The sequence below is a fragment of the Phalaenopsis equestris genome, unplaced genomic scaffold (assembly GCF_001263595.1).
Source record: "Phalaenopsis equestris unplaced genomic scaffold, ASM126359v1 Scaffold232930, whole genome shotgun sequence".
Taxonomy (NCBI): Eukaryota; Viridiplantae; Streptophyta; class Magnoliopsida; order Asparagales; family Orchidaceae; genus Phalaenopsis; species Phalaenopsis equestris.
Genome location: NW_018250888.1, coordinates 1 through 22286, shown reverse-complemented (window position 1 = coordinate 22286; position 22286 = coordinate 1). Strand labels below are relative to the sequence as shown.

The window sequence follows — 22286 nt, the reverse complement described above, 5'->3', positions numbered from 1 at the left end:
GTGCAGCTATGGCATGGCACCACTGAAGCAGCTGTTACTGTGCAAGCTGCATCTCCCAAGTGATGTAGCCGCTGCAATAATAGCAAATTAACCAAGGCCTCGGCAAAATAAATCAAAATGAAGAATGACCATGATGGATTTAGTTTTATTTCACTCGCAGAATTCGAAAGAACGAAAATTATACCAAATGGAGGACTTAAAAAAGACCGGGGAAGGATATCAATATTTGAAGCCAGATAAAGATGACTATAATACCATGCTAATCTTCCGAATTAAATCAATGAGCCATCATTCAAAATCACATCTTTGAACCTAAGTTCTTCTCTTGATCACATCAGAGCAGTTTAATAGTTCAACTATGGAAATGGAAAATGCTTTTGTCGGTTCTCCCATCTAAGTTCTGCATACTTGATTTCAGGTCTAACTGTTTAAGCAACAATCTGCCCATGGCTCATAGCAATTACTTAAGCTGGACATATAGATAAATCCTTCTAATACAGTCAAAAGTAGCGTCCAATCATGATTTGAAGCACAGACAATATACAGAGCTGCTTTTCACAATGTAATTGTTTAATGCAAACATATGAAAAAGGATAGAGAACAGCCAAGAACGAAAATCCAGATTACGATAATAAGTTAACTAACACAAACCTGAAATAATCTTCCGGGGAAAAGGTATCATACATCTCCGCAAAATTAGTCGCAATTCGAACAGAATCCTTCAAAGCCCTTCCTTCCACCTACACTAATTATAGAATACATGGACAAAAGTTGTAATTTTTGGCATGAAACAACTGCTATCTGTTTATTCAGATAGCAGTCACAGCACATAAAGCTATGCTTGTAAAGCGAATGCTTCATACCGATTTCATCGCTTGTGGAAGTGTTTTCTTCAAAATTGCTTCAATTACAGCATGCTGCATATTATGCCTGCCCACGTAATTTATCAATATGTTCTCTGGAACTTTCTTCCCAGGACGAAACCCAGGAACCTAAAGACAATTCATAATCAATGTACATGCAATTATACATCTATAATAAAAAAAACTTACAGCTGGAGCAGAACCATGAAGTTTTGTGCATAAAGCACATAGAGAATTAATGAAAGTTAATTTTTTTTTGTCATTCATCATCACCAACACACTTCGAACATCAAAATTCTTTATGGTCAAAATCTTCTGTAAAGCATAAATCTAACATTATAAAACATTATTGAACAATAACAAATTTTTATAGCTGGCTATCATTCAACCTAATTATTGGTGTAACCTTTTGATTCATAGGAAAAACTGAAACAAAAAAGAGGAGCTTCAAATGAGCTGAGAAGACGGCTTAACTCAAATAAATAATCTTCAACTTGTAGTATAGACACAAGCAAGCCTCCAAACATATGAGATGCACTTAACTGCCTTGTAGCATATAATTTCAAAAGCAATACACATGTTGTGTCACCAAAAAACTCATAAGAAAATATCCAATTCTAAGATAATTATGAATCTGCAGAAAAAATGAAAGGTGTTTTCCAATTATGTTTTATTTCTTCAGTTACAGCACATTGATATAATACCAGTCTGTTGCATTTCATTACTAGATGGCCAAACAACCAGAACCTTAGTTCTGATAAAAAAAATATTCGCTTAAGAAATTTGGCTCACACATTTTCTTAACACTGATCTGTTAAACCTCAAACCTTAATATCACGCGACCAGTTGTCATGGCTTTGAGACTACGCAACTTCAAACAGAATGAGCAAACAATTCATTTGCAAACTAGTGATATTAGATGGGATATCATTCAAGCTTGATGATTGATAAGTTGTGTATTTCATGAAATGCCGAACAGTGATAGAAATAGGCTATAGGAAGTGTGTTGTTAATTTGCACATGATTTTTTAAGGGGCAAAAAGTTGTTCTGAGCTATGTTTTGCAGACCCCTTAATTATATATATTGTCAAGTTATAATTATAGGTTGTTGAGTTGGACTTTAGTCAGATGATTATATCAGAGTTGCATGGTTGAAGCCAGAAAGATAATTTTAATTTTCCCTGTTTAAAGCCTGTTTATTACTATTTACTTTGAACAACAACAATACTTCATTTGAAGATTTAACTCACGCACCCCCAGCCTAGAACATATCAAAAATTTGCCACAAGCTATGATAGAAAATACAGTTTTGCATCTCTTTCCAACCAGATCTGCCAAGAAAGAGCGATAATGTGGGCAATGAAGTTCTTGGAAAAGCTGAATTCACCCCCAAATTACGCCCAGAAGCTGTTACCAAATGTACAATGAGCTTCTATTAACATAAATTTCCGTAGAATAACAGTACATGTGATATTCTAATGAAACCAAAAAGTGAAGGGAACACAATCACCGCTTGATTAAAAACAACAAAATGGAGATCATTTTGTTACTAATGGAGGTTCAAAGCCCTTATTTTCTTTAGACATTTTACAAACTTCTAGACATTCAAACAAGACATTAAGATAAGTACATCTTACTTTTAAATGCAAATGTCTATGCTTTCACAGTATTTTTGCTAATGTCAACTATGAACGATCATAATTAATCTTTCTCGAAAATCATAATTGATCTTTGCAGGCCAAGAAATTTGTTCAATTTGCAAATAAGCGGGTTGGCATCATTTTTTATGCATCAAGCACATACGATCCCCACTTCCTTTGACTCAATCCAGAGTCGCTCTGAAACCAAGTTTCCACTAGTATTGGAGAATGAGGTCATCGCTGCAGTGCTGAGTTTTGCAACTCCACAGCCAAAGCTCTCAGTTTATCATTGCATCTTTGAACATGCTCTAACACTACAACAAGCACCTAAGCACATTACTCTTTATATTTGGGAGCAATTACTTCACATTTGTAGCATCAAAGCACTTATATCAAACGCCTAGGTGCTTTAATCTCTGTGTTGAGCTATATATGGCATAAGGATGGGGTTAGCGCCACAGTACAGGTGACTGGCACCATCTTCTCTATCAACTACATCTAGCCATAGCTAAGTGTAGCACCGCAACACTCACAATAGTGCCACCACCAGTTTCAGAAATTCTTAATGATATCATATTTTCCAAAAAGGACAGGTGCATGGGCATAGCTGAGCTTGCCCACTTTAATGGCAGGGATAAGCTACCAGTTTTGGGCCTCCTCCAAAGGGAAGTACACCATAAGCCAAAGAGGTTTCTGCTATGAAACTTACTTAGCTCGGCTTGGCTTGGCTGAAGATACTTGAGCTAAAGAGGCTTGAGGGGGCCATGGTTGGTTTTTGAGGGTTGAAGTTTGGAACTTTTTTGAGCTTCCTGAGCTGAGGTGAAGGAGATGAAGAAAAGGAGAAGGAAGATATAAATTTCGGTTCTCACTCTTCTTAGAAGCCATCACGTGAAAGAGGAAGCTTCGCGTGCCTTTCTCCATCAACTCAAAACATCTCACTATGAAGAGCAGCATGTCAGAAACCGACCTTAACCCCACATACATGAGTGTCTCCCTTTTCTCCATCTTTCTTTCCTTCCTAGAGCCCTTGAGCTTGCTGAAGAAACTTAGGCTCTGTTTGGCGCGGCTTCCTCTGCGCGGTGCGGCGGGAGGCTGCGATTTGGTTTTGTTTGGCACGGCGTTTCGCTCGCGGCCGCCAAGAATCAGGGCGAAACTCCGACCGCGGGTGATATTCCGCGGCCCGCATTACCGCTCCGCTTTTTACTCCCGTACCCCTAATTTCTCCTTCGTTAGTTCTCCCCTCGCACCCCGCCGAGTGTGACCTTCCACTGTCCAAACTGTAGTTCCGAAGATCTTCTCCTTCCAGTATAATTATTCTCAACCAATATTTTCCTTTAGAAATCTCTCGTTTATTGTGGATTTGCCCGGTGAAGTTTTTCTTGTGTTTATTTGATTTTGGTGGTCGATTTGTGTTGGTCGGTTTGGTGGTTGTTTCTTATCCTTTATCTCTGTTTGAGAATGTTCATGCAAAGCAAAATACAAATGATATGCTTAGCCCTTGGATCCATAAGATATCTCTAGCTCATCCTTTTTTTTTAGAATGCTGATGCAAACAGTATTTTCTTTCAAAAAGTCGGATGAAGTATATGCATCAATAACATACAGAGACCCATAAATGAGACAGTCAAGTAGATAGCCTCTGAATAATGTGTTTCAAACCATTCTACGCTTATATATTGTTACCTCTATGGGGCATATGGCCAGAAAATTATGTATGATAGGGCAACAGAACTTGGTTGCCACCATTGTGATTCTCACTTCTATGAAGAATCAGCAGTTCTTGTATGTTAGAGCATGCTCAAGCAAACCGAATTGTAAAATGTTATGCTTAGAGAAGTTCTTTTTTTTTTTCAATGACACACACACCCATAATTAGGCAGTAAAGTAGATACCTCCGCATAATTTGATCCATGCCATTTTATGCTTATATATTGATACCCCTTCGGGAAATAAAGTAGGAAGATTGTTTATGGTAGGGCAACAGAACTTTTTTGCCACCATTCTTATTGACACTTCAGCTATTCTTGTTATGCTTAGAGAATCTTCTCTTTTCAATTACACACACACACATAAATGAGGCAATCAAGTAGATTGCCTTTGAACAATTTGTTCCATGCCATGCTATGCTTATATACAGATACCCCTCTGGGGCATATACTAACAAAATTGTGAATGATAGGGCAACAGAACTTGGTTGCCACCATTCTTATCCCCACTGCTATGAAACATTGGTAGTTGATGTCATGCTTAACCATGCTCATGCAAATTGAATTGCAAAATGTTATGCTTTGAGAAGTTATTCTAACAGCAATGGTGGCAATAAAATAGATATTCTGAATAATTTGTTCCATGACAAAGTATGCTTAGATCCTCATACTTCATTAGGGCATGTATTATGAAAGGGCAACAGAACTTCATTGCCTTCATTGTGATTCTTACTCGCATGAAACATCTGTCCTTCCTCTCTAATTTATTCACACGCACGCACCCATTTGTGAGGCAGTAAAACAGATAGCCTCTGAATAATTTTTAGTGCATATTTTCATTTATAGGTTTAAAGTACCAATGTGCTATGTAAATATGTTAGTTTAGGTGTGAGATATGTAAATACAAGTGCCGGTTCCCAAGCCCTGGGTGCAAAAAATAGAGGTTTGCATTAACTAATCAACAACCACATAAATATTTTGTAAAAAAACTATAACATGAATCTTTTAAATCATTGTGTCAATGTTGGGGGTGTCCCCTGGAAGTGATCGCGAATTAATAGCATCATTGGAGGACAGTTTAAGGGGAGACATTCATTGTCATTGCCTTCACGTTAAAGACAATATCATTATTAGTTTACTTCTAATTTTATTAGTTTTTTTTTCTTTTTCTTAGTACTTTTGATATTCACTGTTAAGTGAGTGGTGTATTTGTATTTCTGTTATGTTTTGAAACAAATTTTTACTTCTGAAGTAACAAATATGTCATTATCATAGTTATGTTTTAAACAACTTCACTAAACAGGGACAAAATGGTCAATTTTCCAGAAACAGCTGCTTCACAGCTATTTTCACACAGCTGCAACTAACAGGCAGCCAGCTTCACCACAGCAGCTTCCCCGCAGTAGCTTCCTGGGGCACCGCAGTTGCAGCTACGCCAAACAGAGCCTTAAGCATAGATATGAGTGCATAGATGAAGCCTTAAGGGAAACCATCCCACGTCCATTGCATTCCCTGTGATATCCAGAAAAATAGGATCTCACTGCACCATGGCATTGCTTGAAGCAGCGCCATGACACCAACCTTTTTGCAGTCGTAATGTCTTGACGTTGAATGATGCAACGCTATAGAACCATCTTCTACTTTGGCTCTTTCAATCTGACCAAGCCCACATGTGGCAGTGGGTTCAAGTTCGTGTTTTTTTGCCAACAACTTAGAGAAACCACTCCCGGTTATCAGATTTACTTGTTGGAGTCCAATAGTCTCGATTTGGTCAGGCGTCTCTTGGATTTGCAACCATTGCACTCGGTATGAGTTTGACAGCTATAGATCTCACCCACCTAACCTAGCCCAAGTGAGATGAATAGAATATACACTAAAGTCCCACCGTTGAGCGGAAAGAATTTATAAGAACACAAAAAAAAGCATTTTTAGTTCTAGGGCATTTGGACACTAGCTCGCACATCATGGCATGTAGCCAGTATTTGGATTAGATGTCAGTATTGGTGACATAAGGCTCAGAACAATGGCGATGCATGTAGCAACATCGTGGGCCTTCGCGCCTTGGCACTGCCTTTGTCAACATCATGGCGCTCCTATACTCTAACTCTATTACAAACTTTCAAATATTCTTAGATTAATTTATATAAAGTTTAATCGACATACATATTAATTTTTTTAGAATACAAATGAAATGATTTATAGTACGTTTGCATGTGCATGATTGGTCATGATTGGGTTCATCCCTTTATAATACTGGTGGGGAAAAGCTAAAGTATCTGTGCACGTAAATGAAGAAAGATAGTGATATTAATATACCTTCATTGGTACAAGTTTAAATGGTACTCCTGTGACGGTTGTATACAAATCAAAAAGATATTAATATGTAAATGATACTGTAAGACATAGTTAATGTTTAGAATCACCTTGAATGAGCATATTAGATAGTACAAACTAGTGTTGTTTAATGATTCGATTTAGATCTGAACTGGGGTCGGCTCGAAATTGGTTTGAATGGATTGAGAGTGGCTCGAAATCGGCTCGTGGCTTGTTATATTTGATTCGAGCCAACTCAGTTTGAAATTGAATTGAGCTCGATTCGGCTCAAAATCAAAATGAGCAGGCTTAAATTGAATTATTTTGATCCATTTCCGCTCAAAATTGGCTCGATCTAGCTCGAAATGAAACCAGTTGGCTTAAATTTGAGTTATTTGATCTATTTCCAGCCCGAAATAGGCTTGAAATCAGCTCATGACTTGTTATATTCAAATTTATTCAACATTATATAATATATATATATATATATTAAAAAAATAATACTTTGAGTCGATATCAAGCTAGTTCGATCCGATCCGCGTATGACTTGAAGTTGGCTCGAAAAAAATTCAATTCAAAGTTTCGGCTTATAGCTTGACTTATTTATTTCAATCTGATCTCGATCCGAGCTAAAATTTGAATTGATTTTTGAGTGATTAATGATCCTCGAGCTAAACTTGTAGCCCTATTACTAACTTTCAAATGTTCTTAGATTAATTTATATAAATTTTAATGGGCATGCATATTAATTTTTTTAATTATGTTACTATAATTTACGAGTATGAGTATTCATTGACCATAGTTAGGTCAGTATTATTTCAAACATACATTTCAGGTTTAACAATTTGCTTAAAATATGAATAATAAAAGAGAAAATAATTACAACAGACGCAAACAGTAAGAAATAGGGTAAATTTAATTGTATTAATTAAATTTATTTTTGTTAGTTGTTATTTCATTTCAGTTAGAGTATAAATTGTTGGTTATAAAAAACTTAATTTCTACAATCAGACAGTCTATTCTTGTTTTGGTTAATTCTAAGTCACATAACAAAAGTGGTATCAAAGAAAGGTTTCAGATGAAATAATACATTTTTTATGAAGAAACCAATAGTATAATTACAAGAAAATCATGTAATAATAAAATTAAAAGTTTAATTTAACACTAACTAAATTATATTGTTAATTCACACAAATGGATCCACTTGAGATTATAGAAGAGAGAAGTCTGGTTAGAAATGAAGAAGTATCACCTGCTATAAATGTGAACACGAATGCCCTGACCCAAATGACAGCAGCAATGACACAGTTAATTAAGAAGTCCAGACCACAGCTTGGTGGGAATAATACAATTATTGTGGATAAGTATTTAAAGAAATTTCAAGATATATGTTCACCTTTGTTCAAGGGAATTGAAGATCCAATTGAAACAAAGAATTAGTTGATGATGATAGAAAATATTCTAGATAGCATGACATGTCTTGATAAAAGAATAGTGTCGTTAGCTACAATTATGCCGAATGAAGAAGCTGAAAGATGGTGTCATGGGCAGTCAAAACAGTCTACGAAATATACCCAACATGATTGTAAGTTGGGAGGATTTTGTGAAGCTTTATAGAAAATGGTTTGTACCCTTATCCACTCGAAAACAAATGCAAAACAAGTTCATCAAGTTAGTGCAAGGAGAGAAGACAATTGTGCAATATGAAGCAGAGGTCACAATATTGACGAGATATGCAACATAATTGATAGCTACTGCAGAAGAAAAATACTATAGATTCCTTTCTTGATTAAAGAATTCAATCAAAAAATCTTTGGTGACATTGGGGATTGATGATTATCAGTATTAATAGAGCAAGCTAAAAGAGTGGAGATCGATTATCAGTTTATTAAGAAGTGTAAGGAGAGAGATGCACACGAGGAATAGTATCGATAAAGGAGAGCATGTGGATCAATCAGAGGGATCCATTGGGAAGAAGCCCAAGTTCAATTCTGATAAATTCAGTAATAGTGTTTCTCAAAGTACTGTAGTCACTTCTGTGTCAAATGTGAAAAACAACATAGAGGTGAATGTTTGATGGGCTCTCATACATGTTACTGGTGTCGTCGGACTGGTCACATGGCTAGATATTGCCCTTCACTTGGCCAGAAAATCTCAGAAAGACAAATATCAGTTGGAGCTTCTTCACAGAAGGATGCAAGTAAACAGAGAATGATAGAGTCTACAGCTTCAGCTCCTACTCAAGCTCAACCATTACATGTTCAACCTCGAGTTTATTCCCTTACTAATAAAGAGCCTAAAAAATTTGTAGCTGATGTTGATGCTAATATGGACTGGTGAGTGTTATGTTTTATTATATATTATAAGGGTGTCATTCTAGTGTATTTCTTTTGTAAAGGATGTGTGTGTATTTTTTTTGTTATATTACTTTTTTTAGATATGATGTTATCCTTATTATGTTATATTGTTTTGTTGATGGGAGAAGTTAGTTGAGTTATCTTGTGTTAAACATTTGTTTTATTGTATCAACTTTTCAACTTAATGAATGAGATAGAGAACTTTTATTAATAATAATAACAATAATAAATTTTATAGATAGTTCATTTGTTACCTATAATAAGAAGAGGATTGTGAGAGACTTATAAATTTTGAACATAATCTTATGAGGGGAGTTTGTAATAACCAGAAAAAAATAATAATAATAAATATACAGTTTAATGTATGCAAGATTTTTTTAATTTATATACAATCGCCACAGAAGCACCTTTTAAACTCATACTGATGAAGGTACATCAATATCAATATTTTTTTAATTTTCATGCACAGGTACAATTTTCATCAGCTAGTATCATGAAGGTCAATCATGCACACGCGAACATGCCATAAATCATTTCATTTGCTATATATTCCAATATCTTTCTTTTATAATATGTGTATGTAATAAATAAACATAATTATGCAAATCATTCATAAATTATCAATTTGAATAATAAAATATAATAATCATACTCTACTTACAGTACCAATGTATAATGTCGTTCTAATGCGAGTGATTTAGATGAAATGCATTATTGTTACCATAATTTAAAAGTAAAAATTCTTACATTGCTCAATTAGCTTAAAATCCAATCTTTTTATTCCAACTTCACCTCCTTTAGCTTGACATCTAAAAAAAAAGTTTATAATAACTAATTATATGCTTAGTTGAAGTTTTTTACGCTTATGTCTATGTTTAATCCTAACATCCCCTTACTATTATTTTTTAAATTAATTTCATTTAATTAATGATTATGATAATTTTTATTTATTTATATTTAACAATTCTTTAATTTCTATACTTAATGAGTTTATTTATTTTTATAATAATTATTATTAAAATATATAAATAAATCTTACCTCTCAACCTTCGATTAAGCCCTCGACGCACCCAATCACGCTCCTGACTTCACACCAAACTGTGGAATCATAAAGGAAGATGTGACAAGCGGATGTCTGCTCGACCATTTTTTAGAATCACCTTGAATGATCATATTAGATAGTAAAAACATTCAAATGTTCTTAGATTAATTTACATAAAGTTTAATTGGAATGTATCTTTTTTTTTATTATAGTTTAGAAGAATGAATATTTAATGGCTATGGTTAACTCACTATTATTTTAAATTAATATTTCAAATTAAATGATGACAATAGAAGAGAAGATATTTATAATAGACGCTACGTGGACAATGAAAATTTTAATTTAATTTCTTTAGTAGTACTTTCATTTCAATTAGGTTATAAATTCTTAGTTATAGAAAAATTAATTTCCACTGCCTAACCGTCTATTCCCGCCTTGGTTAAGATTTTTATATGTGACATTGTGAAATGTTGTTTGTGTTGAACACACATTTTATGTTTGCCTTCTAACATGTTGATTGGATGTGGTGTCAACATTAGATTAAGACTATATATGTGATATTCTATAAAGAATCAAGCACATAGAAAAGTAGCCGAATGTAAAAATAAGTACTAATATTTTTTTTTGCAAATGTTTTCTAGCTTAGCCCTCTTACAGGGCACAATTCATTGTAAGTTGCATCATTTATCTATTGTGCATATTGGCCTTTGTTTTTGTATGCTTAATGTCTCATATCTTAACTTCAAAATATTAGTTTTATATAAATTTTAGGTCAGATTGTATTTATGGGGAGCTCGACCACTTTCGTTTCCTTTCTTACCGGATGAAATTATAAAGCTCGGCTAGAGCCGGCCGTTATATAATCTATTGTAATATGTGTTTAATTATATATTGAGTGTTGTTTCATGTGCTTTATTAATCTATCCTATTTGTTTGGGTTCATGCACATGTTTAGGTGCATAAGATAAAATTATCATTTTTAAAAAGTTTTAAACATTTGTAAAAAAACTCTAATTGATAGAGAAAATATTAAAGATTTTTATTGTTGTGAATTTTCATGGTGTAATCGATTTTAAGAAAAATTATATTTTTGGATTCTTCTTTGTGACTGAGAATCCATAGGTCACAATTTTTACTTCCTGTACGCATCATAAAAGAGAATTCAGGCCTGCATTAAACTAAAGTTGGCTCACATACATGTTATAGCCTTACATATAAGCATATTACTAAAGCATCCACATTAGAAATGGATAATAATGCACCATACTATGTTCCTAAAATATCAGCTTCTCACCCAAATGATTGATCACATGATTTATAATCACTTAGATGGTTGTTTAGAAGGTACGAGGAATTCAATGATTATCCTGAACCTGATAAAATTATAAACCAAGCTGAATAGTCTCTCTTGTGGTCAAGCTATTTTCTCCTCTTTTCTTTCTATAGACATCTCATCATCTTCTAAAAGAAATTATTCCTCATCCTTTCTACTAGATTAAGTCATAAGTTTTCAGTTCGCGTTTCCTTGGCTTAGTTCATAAAGTTTCCTAGAACAACGCAATTTTGTGGACCGTTGATAAAGAATTCTTGATTGCATTGGGCCTACTACCTCTGCAACTAAATAGATTTGAAATCTGATAACCAAAAATAATGGATCGATAAAATCTTGACCGGATTATGCCCACCAACTTTAAAATTTCTAACCTATCCTTGGACCCTATTTTCAGCCGATTTGGAGTCCTTTGATATATAATTTGTGTTGTTTCACAGTCCCTCATGTCATGCGAAGGGTAACCACCCATAAGGGTATGATGATTCACCAGCTATCGCATAGCCCAATTAGGCTTTGAGACATAAGGTATCGCGTATTGAAACAGGACAAACTACAAGATCATTTCATCTTATACTCCTCAACATATTTTAGAATAAAAGCAATTTTTTTTAATCGCGTCATTTGGGCATCCTTCAAATTATAATTAATCAAAGGACCATGTTATATTGTGAGAGCTTATGTACCCAGAATAAAAATTAATTTTGATTCTCTGATTACATGTGAAGGGCCTTCATAAGTCACTTTTTGGAGATTTGAATGTGCCAAATTGGTCTGATTTTCTCGGGCATCCGTTCCTTATCTTATAAGGCTATCCTATGAAAATCCTCCACACCTTTTTGTTTTGTTCATTTTCTTACTATTTTCCTCTCTCTTTTCCTCTCTCTTTCTCTCTTTTCTATTGCGATTGAGATCCTTATCATAATGTGATGTGATGATTTTAATAAAGAGACTCCTTAAGAGGGAATATATAGATGGATTATTAGAATTTAACAAAAAGGGGGCAAACAAAGCATCATACAAAGTATCACAAGTTCATGATTTGTTCGTATCTATTTTCCATCACATTATATTTCAAAATAAAGGCAAAGGTTATTGTTGTTGGAGAGTAGATGTTTTAGATTCGACTTATGCAAAGAAAGGCAGAAGCAGAGGTAGACCTAAGAAGACTTGGGCGTACTGTATAAAAAATGATCTTAATTTATTAGAACTAAATGAAAATATGACAATAAATAGGAAGCAATGGAGAAAAAGGATTAATTTAGCCGACCCAACATAGTGGGATTAAGGTTTTCTTGTTGTTGTTGTTGTTGTTGTTGTTGTATATTTCAAAACAAAGCTAGTAAATAATTCATAGAATAAAAAATGCATGTTAGTCATTTTAATAAGTCATCACACATGTCGTAAAAGATAGAGTAGGAAAATTAACTAAGACAAATATATGTGAAGTTCTAACATAGCATGCGATAGTACGATGCTCAACGATATCTACAAAACATAAACATGTTAAATCATGAGAAGGTATGAACTTGATGCCGAACATTATACCTTTGCTTGCTTAGAAATTTCATGTAAAACCTTGTTGTAACTCTGCTTGCAGATGGTTGGAGGAACTTCTATGCTTAATTGAATCTGTAATATGAAAAATAGTTTATATAAAAGCTAATTTAAAAAAAATAATAAATAAATAAATAAACCGAAATGTTTCAATATAGGCCTCATTATATGATATAAGAAACAAAATATAGCTTCATACTCTACCCAATCCCTTGAAATAATTAACACAAAAGAATTGCTAAAAAAAGAAATGAAGAAAGTAATTTAGTTGTAATATGTTAGTTTACTGTGGCCATTTCACCTTTGGTGAGGATCCTTAGTCTTCTCCATAGCATACTCTGGTATGTTAAGGTGTAGAATCTTTCATATTGTTAAATTTTGAGATAATTATTGCAAGGAACTAGACTTGAAAATCTCTTTTTTTTTTTCCTGTTTGTCGACAATAGGTATAGGCCAATGGGCGAGATAAAAGTGGTTCATGGCATGATGTAACATGTTTTGTTCTAACTGTCAGGGAACAACAAGCAAGACCCTGTAAGGCAACAAGTAGCTTTTCTCAATGACATTATCCGACAGGCCTAGGGTCTGTTTGGGGCAGTTGCAGCTTATCCAGCTTAACCAAAAAAAACAGTTTATCCTGATAAGCTGCTGATCAGCAGCTTATCTTGATAAGCTGGCTGGCTGATTGGGGCAGCTAATTGAAAACAGTTGATTTGCAGTTATTTGTAGATAAATGATCATTTTGTCTCTGCTAAGTAATGTTATTTGTAACAGAATTGTCTTGACAATATATTCAATACTGCAGAAGCAAAGAAGTATATTTTATTTTTTAGGGTGTATCTATTTTTTGAATCATCTTATTTTTTATCCCTAAAAGTCTCATCAAACTTAATTAGCTAGACACAGTTTTTCATTATAATATATAAGATTGGAGATCAGAGATACAATTTGATGCGGCATTGGTCATTGGAAACTAATGGTTGTTTAGCCATTGTGCAGATGTTATGGAGAAGATTTGGTGCAACTTTAAGCCAGAAAATACTTTTTGGATACATACAAACAATTAGCAAATTAATCCTTCAAACGCGGAGTGCAGGGAGGAGCGGAGTCTAATCACGACAGGGAATAAATTAATTATAACGAGAAAATAATAACAGTATAAGTTGGAGCACCATAGCTCTCTAAAGTCTGCTCATCCTTCAAACGCTCACCCTGCAAAGGCGGAGTGCAAGGAGGAGCGGAGGAGCCGAGTGCAGGGAGGAGCGGAGTGCAGACCAGCAGAACCCAAAACTGCATCATCTCGCACCCCTCGAATCTTCCTCTTCTCCTATTTATCCCTACCACAAAGCTGCATCGCTTGAACGAACCGTCCCGATACAGTCGCCATTAGAGCTACCTGGGAATACAACGACGGGATCGCGGCTTACATAGACCACCAAAACTCCCATCTTTCTCATCCTTGCACGCCACTCCTATCAGAAATCCACATGTTCACGCCATTCTTCCGAGGTCGCGGGCAGCGGAGTAAACATTCCCGAACGAACACGAGACTCGGGGTCGACCCCGCGGCCCGCGTTTATTAAGAAATTAAATACGTCATTTTTAAAAACGCTGACAGAACATCCAAACCAAACTGAAAGGCGGTGTTTTGAAAACGCCACCGCACTTTTAAGTTGCCCCAAACGGAGCCCTAGTTTAACAAATTTAGGGCTTGATAAGTGTATACATGACAAAAATTAGGGCCAAGTGACTATATGTTGGTTGGATGCATATGGCATGATATGCAAGTGAAAACTCATTTACCATTGAGGTTGTTTTTGTTGAATTTAGGATTAAAAATATAATAATAATGATATTTTGAAGTAATGTTAAAATATTGAAGTGTTATTAATATATATATATATATATATATATATTAAGAATAATACAAAAAAATAAAATAATAAATTTTATAGCATCACCTTTAAAAAATAAAATATTCATAATAAGAAATATCAGCACATGCGAGTGATTAATGAATCGCTCAAGCTCATCCCTAAAAAAAAAAATCGAACATATAGGTTTAACCCTTGAATAATTTTTTTTTATTCTACTTATTAAAAATATACCATAGATGTTTACAATATATTTTTTGAAATTTTATAATTCAGCAAATTAAGACACGTGTCTCCTTTATTTTTAATATTATTTAAACTGGACATGTCGGGATGTGTCTGACACGTGTTTGGGGCATGTCGGGGCAGTATCGGTGTCTGAGAAGTGTCTGGCACTGCGCGGCACCTTAGTGAGAAGTGTCAGTGCATCATAATTTGATAGAAAGGGTCATTTTGGTTTTGAATATTAAGTTACTTAAGAAAAAATCAGATCAGCAAAAAACAAAATAAAATTTAAAATTTAGTTTTTGTAATTACTTTATCTATATTTGTGTAACTCTTGAATCTACCATTTATGCTTCTTTGAAAATATTTTGTAATTTAGTGACGTAATATTATTATCACTCTAAATTCAATTCTACCAACTATTTGATTTGATTTAATTAATTTCATAATTCCATCAACCAATCCAACCGAGCTAATCGAATGCACGCCCTTCTTTTAAGATTTCAAAACTTAGTTTACCAATACTGAGCATAATAAACCAAACAATATTGTGTTTTGACTAGGTTTGATTCTATTTACGATTTGAATGATTTGGTTCTAGATATACTTTGGTTAGGTTTAGTTGGTTTAACAAATATGTCAACTGTTGAATCTGAATGTTATGTAGGCATGCCTAAAGCATAGAGCGTCAGAACCGAGAGAGAGAGAGAAAGAGAAGGTGATGCTACGACTGCCCCCGGCGGGGTAAAGTGGGGGTCTTACCCGGACTCGGTGACCCCTTTCATATATTAAGAGACTATTTACAGTATAAGAGGAAAGCCAAAATGATATAAAAGTAGAAACTTTCCCTTGGGAGTTATTTTCGTTTGCAGATCTTCATGTCCTTGGCACTCTTTTGTATAGGCGTGGCACCTATTCGCATTCAGAGGCATTTTTTACTCATACACATCAACCAATCTATCCAAAACAATTGAATGCAATTGAGTGCGCGCCCCTAGAGAAGTATTTTAAAATATGAGCAATATTGTTGATTGAAATGATGTGCTCTATAACTTATAATATATTCAAGCAGTTGGGCATCAAATATTATTTTGCTTCAACTTGTATGTACTTGTATATAGATTTTAGTTTATACCAATTTTCGCTCTTCTTTACCTATTTTTAGAGCATCAAGAAGAAAAAGGAATATTTCAAAGGAGATGGCAATGGCTACAAAAGAAAAAAATAATCACTTAAAAACTAAATGTGCTTAAATTAAAAATTAAAAGGTATATCATAATGTAGATTTTATTTTTTTCATAAATTTGCATCATTGTTCTATTGTTTAAGTCATGCTAAAATAGTTTGAACATTTATTAAATTATTTAATTCAACCTATGTTGAATCTTGAACCTCTCTTTCCTCTTGTTCCATGTTCAATACAATTTTCAAGATCATAAGCCTAAACAAATTAGAGTCTAATCTTGATCTCCCTCATACGTTAAAATCCATAGGGAAGTTTTTCTTAATGATTAATATCATGGATTACTAAAAAAATATTTCACACTGTAACTGACCTCAAACTAATTAGACACCTCACAATACTACTTATTATATATATTCATGGTGCAAAATAATATGAGCTATGGCACATTACGTGGTGTGGCGCACCAAAATAATACACTATTTATGCCAACACAAGCAACGGCACATGACGCATTGCACCAACGGGCGCGCTAATTTAATTTTTAAGGTTTAATATAGGTGTGTGTGCACACGTGCGTGCGAGCACAAGCCCGCATTTGTGCACGTGCGCGTGTATATAAACAAATATGTATTAGGTATTTATGCATATATATGTATCTATCCATATACAGACATGTATTCCTTGACATATTCTCACAGAGGTGGAAACCGGTACTCTCGCGTCCCCTTGGCGTTTTTCTCTAGTGGGGAAATTCTTTTATGGTCACCCGAAACTGGAGATCATTAGGGTCACCCAAAACTGGAGATCATTAGAAGGATTTTGATGCTATGAAACTATTGGGTAGTTGGAACATTGGCCTACTTGACGGTAGACAAATACTTATTCAGCTTTCTCATGATGTCGATTACACTCGCATTTTCTCACGAAAAACTATCAGGATTGGCAATCATTTTATGAAAATTATGAAGTGGACTGTCGATTTTGATCCAAAGGCGGAGTCCCCTATTATTCTAGTTTGGATAAAGTTTCTGGGGTTAAAATTACATCTGTTCAACATGAAAATCCTCGACTCTTTAACAACTACTTACGGTAAGTCTCTCAAGGTGGATAGCCCTACGCTTGTTGTCACCAGGCTATCTGTGGCTTGTGTGTTAGTTGAGAGAGATATCACTCAACCAGCTCCGGATGAGATATGGATTGGCACTATGCACAACGGGTATTGACAAAAGATTAAAATGGAACTAGACCCTCCTTATTGCTCTCATTGTAGTATGTTTGGCCACAACTCTACTATTTGTTATCGTTTGCATCCTCATCTAAGGTCGAATATCGCTAAAAAACAGCCACCTATTATCCCTGTTAAGAAGATGCAACCCGATTCTCTTCCCAACACTCAATATACTACAGCTACAGGTCCAGTGGTGCTTATACCACCCACTGTTATTGAAAAAGACTCACTTACATGTCAAGACACACGAGAGTGCTCCTTTGATCCAATAACAGATCAGCCAGTACAACATCTAATTACTTCTAATGTTCAACAATCTGCACATCTCCAGCACACTTTAGACCAAGATCAGGTGAGTCAATCTTCGGAAGAAGAATGGCAGGTCTATTCCAGAAGGAAGAAGAAGAATGAAGGCCGACTCCAGCTCGGGAACATATTGGATGATACATTGGTTACTACTGAAAATGTCAATCATCTTACCAATTTATTAGCCTGCTCCTTTCGAAGAACCAGTAATTTAGAACCAGAGGCAGAGGCAAAACCAAATTGGGTTGTTCTCTAGCCACCTGATAATATGTATTTCAACTTTTTTAGGCTTTTTCTTACGTCTCTAATGTACTTCTCAGTAATTTCTAGTTTTGGTACCCCTTATGGTTTTGGTGTGGGCAGGGTGTCCTGTTTGGGCCCTCCAACACATTGTATCAGTATCTTTTTTTTTAGTTAATATATTAGCCTTTTTAGGCTTTCTATAAAAAAAATGTATTTTTTGACGTATAATGATCATCATGATTCATCGGATATTTCGTGTATTCTCTAATGAAAAAAAAAAATAGGCTTAAAAAAAAATAACATTTTGAATTTTAAACGATTAAGTTGTTAATACTTGAATTTGAGCATTATTTTTATTGAGTTTATTAACATTGTGGTTTACCTTTCAACTTAATAGTCTTTTATAATTACATGCATTTATTAAAAATTTTTAAATATTTTACACCATGTTTAAAATGAAGTTCATCACACTGTGTGTTATACACTTTGTCTCCACGAGATCTTTTGTGATATGGTGTGCCCTTTGTTATTCACAAAAAAGCCACACATCAATCCTGTCTACAAAAACTTATTCAATCTCACAACAACTTTCGAAGGGTTACATGGTAAACAGTATGCCCATAAGATAATTTCAACATCTAAAACCTTAAGAAAAAAAAAACATGGAATCTATAATTTAAAAAACTTCTAATTGCATATGACTGAGATGCTATGGGCCCATTTGGTTGATTGAAATTAGATAATATGCTTTAAGAAATAGTAAAACTTCCAAGAACCATCATTTAGTTGACTTTAGTCAAAAATCATTAATAATTTTAAACTTCCTAAGACCCGAACAAGTTAATAACATCGTTTTAACACAAAAAATAAGTAAGAATAAAATCATTAATTCTTAAAAGATTGCTTTTAACAATAAGATATTAGACGCACCCTAAGCTATATTGCATGATATCAATTGTGCATACATCAATCAAATTAAGCACGAGGAAATTCTGCACTGCAACCGCGCACAAAGCATAATGGCATTATATTCGATAAAGATATTAGATTTATTATTTACAACTCGTACGCTTTTAGACTGCCATAGTATCGATACCTAACCGCTAGTGCCCAATGAAATTTCCACCATGTACAAAACATCCAAGGTTACAACATCAAAACAGCCAGAATCTCTCATTGGCAAGAAACTCCATGGAATGAAAAAAATCAATAATTAATGAACAAATACGGTAAATCTGCTAAGAGAAAACATATGGTAATATCTCACACTCGAATATGGCTTTTTTGCCTCCGTGACCGTGATGGGGAATTGAACCTTCTCCTCCTTCTCAGCGGAAGCAGCAGCAGCGGAGACGGTGAGCTGTCGAGGAGTTCGGCGAGTGGAGTAGAAGAGACGAGGTAGTAATCGGCCGGAGGGGAAGAGAGGTGAGCCTCGCGATTGAGCGGGGCAAAGGTCTTTAATGGTTGAGGAGAAAGGTAAGTCAGTTTTAGGGCATCGAGGACGTGGAAGTGTGGCCGCGCCGACGACCAGAGACATTAGAGCTAGCCTCGTTTCTGCTGTGGATATGCTATGGAGCGGGAAGCGTGAAAGGGAGTGATGAAGGGAGAAAAGAACGAGCAGAGGAAGATCGAACGGAGCCGGGAGTTCCAGAATCGAAAAATCGAACCGACATAATTTAATTTTAATTTTAAAATATTTATTATTTGATTTTGTTTATTTTAAATCATTTTTAAATTCATTAATCTAAATAATTTGAAAAATAGAATAATATTACGTTTTGAAAATTAAATTCAACTGGAATCAAATGATTAATTAACTACAGCGCTGCGCATAATTCCACTATTTCATTAATCATGCAATCAATTAAAGAATAGGTAGAGATGATGAATAGAATCTCTATCTTAATTTCTAGTGAATTTATGTTAAATATTAAATTTTGATTTGCTTAAAATCAAATCAATTAAATTATATATTAGTTTGGTTTTAAATTGATTTTAGTTAAAAGTTGATCTATTTATTTTTTGTATTTTAGATTTTGATTTGATTCAATCTGACCAATTTGTAAGCTGATTCATCCCAATTAATTATTTGCAAACCCCATAATATTGAGTTGTTCAATATAATAATTAAGGGTTCATGTTATTGTAAAATTATTTTATAGATAATATTTTTTTTTAATTTATTTTAGGGATTATAAAAACTTCTTTGATAAAAAAAATATTAAAGATATTATACTATGATAGATCTCATTCTCAAAAGGAGCTTCTAATCACATGATTTTAAAAAGTAATAAATATGAACAATTATTGTAAGTAATAAGAAATTTCATTAAAACTATCGTAATTATGGTAAATAATTTTAAAAATTTTGTACCACATTTTTCTTATGATTTCCAAAAATAACTAAATAAATTGGTAATGAGATATAGCTTTATCACAATCTTGAGATAGAGTAGATATTATTTGCTTTTATTGCTATGAACAATAGACATCATGTTTGCATTTATGTTTTATTTATTGCTTGGTTATGCCATGGTATAAGGTATGACATACTTTGTTAAAGAGCCTGTCGGTGACATTGCTCACAATTAGAAACCCATACAAAACTTCATTCTCTTTAGTGCAAAAGTGAAAAGTAATGTCTACCAATTTTGAGTGTTTTATAATGAAGATGATGCATTAAATTCGTAATGTAAAAGATGATGTGGTCTCTTTTCAATAACAACAATGATAGATGTGATGATCATATCAACAAAAAGAGGATTTAATGTAATGCATTAAACTTTAAGGCATGCATATTGATTTTATTTAATTGTTTTTTTAAAGTTTTACACTTTAAAGAAGATCAAATTCCGTGTTTGTGGACTGGTTATTATGAATTTGAGTCAAGCATGAGACATCTTTCAAAAGAACCCATAAAGATGGTGTCAATTTCCAAGCCATCGACATGGTTCATCTTCATACCAAAGGCTATTTTTATTAGAAATGAGTTGTACATGCACTATCTTTGAAGGTTTTGGAGATATAAAATGAGAAATGTGTCATGTATGTATGGCACGTAAACTCAAAGGAGGAATGATTACATGGCCAATTCATTATGTTATCTAATTAAGGACGGCAACCAAGGCAAGTTGGAATAAATGCAACTTTAAGGCCCGGTTTGGGGCAACTTTTTTATCGCGGTGCATCTGAAAACGCGGGACCACTTATCTAAATCACTGTGTGACCACTTATCTAAATCATTTATGTTAAATGCAGGTCGTGGGTTCGACCTCGCGGCCCGCATTTTCTAGCAACCCTATTACAGTAATAGCCCTCTGCGTTTCTTCTCTTTTGCCCACGTGTCTCTTAATTGCGATTGCATTTCTTCTACCCTTGTCTCTCTCAATCGCTCTTCTCTCTCTCTCTCTCTCTTCTGCCTCTCTTCGGTGGCAACAGGTTGCCTTTGTCCTTTACCTTTTCCCTCCGATCTCTGGTAGGAACAGGTGGTTCTCTACTCTCTCTTTTCCCTCAGATCTTCGGCTTTCTCTTCTATTTACCGTGCACTTTGTCCTCCCATGGTATCGCCTATATTTTTCAATGGAATGACTTTCTCTTCGTATTTTGTGGCTTTCTAATTTGTGGTTTGAAGCAGAAATTTGGATTTTGCAATTTGCGGCTTTCTCTTTATGATTTTAAATTTGGTTTTTACTAATGTGTGGCTGATGGAATGGTGTTTTATATTTACCTTTGGTGTTTCAGTGAGAATTCGCAAAATGATTGAAAGAGGGTGCTTGGTTTGAATGTTTCGGGTGCCCAGAATGGCTGATGGAATAAGGTTTTATTTTTACTTTTGTTGTTTGAGTGGGAATATGAGAAATGGCTGAAAGTGGGTGCTTGAGTTGTTGATAACAATGTGTGGTGGTGGTACTTAAATGAGTTTTGTGGCTTTCTCATTTGTGGTTTGAAGTGAAAATTTGGATTTTGTGATTTGTGGCTTTCTCTTTATGATTTGGAATTCGTTTTTGGGAATGTGTGGCTGATGGAATGGGGTTTTATCTTTACCTTTGGTGTTTCAGTGGTGTTTCAGTGAGAATTTGATTTGAGAAATGGTTGAAGAAGGGTGCTTGATTTTTTTTTATAGCAAAGTTCGAGTGCTTTGTATGTACTTCGTGGTATATGCAAAATCTGGGTTGAGGTTTTATCTTTAGCTTGGATGTTGAGTGAGATATTGAAAAATGACTGGGTGATGGTGCTTGATTTGTTGGCAGCAATGTTTTCGGGTGCCTTATATGCAGCAGCCTATGTGAAAAATATGGGGTGGGGTTTTATCTTCATCTTTGGAGTTTGTGTGGGAATTTAAGAAACGCATAAAAAAGTGTGCTTGATTTGTTGATAGCAATGTGTTGAGGTTGTGGTTAGATTTATAGTTTGATG

General features: G+C 34.4%; 1 protein-coding gene across 3 annotated transcripts; it reads right to left on the bottom strand.

Moving 5' to 3' along the window:
* LOC110038470 (trigger factor-like protein TIG, Chloroplastic) lies at positions 1 to 19523 on the bottom strand. 3 transcript variants are annotated; one of them, XM_020743321.1, is made up of 5 exons: positions 19138 to 19523; positions 12800 to 12883; positions 864 to 992; positions 652 to 740; positions 1 to 71 (listed from the first exon to the last, which is right to left on the bottom strand). In XM_020743321.1, exons 1-5 carry the CDS (start codon positions 19405 to 19407, stop codon positions 35 to 37), a joined length of 609 nt encoding a protein of 202 aa, XP_020598980.1. In that variant the 5' UTR covers positions 19408 to 19523; the 3' UTR covers positions 1 to 34. The 3 variants fall into 3 exon arrangements, with proteins under 3 accessions (XP_020598980.1, XP_020598981.1, XP_020598982.1); XM_020743322.1 differs by lacking the exon at positions 1 to 71 and adding an exon at positions 510 to 548; XM_020743323.1 differs by lacking the exon at positions 1 to 71 and having other exon boundaries at positions 665 to 745.
* Positions 19524 to 22286: the final 2763 nt, after the last annotated feature.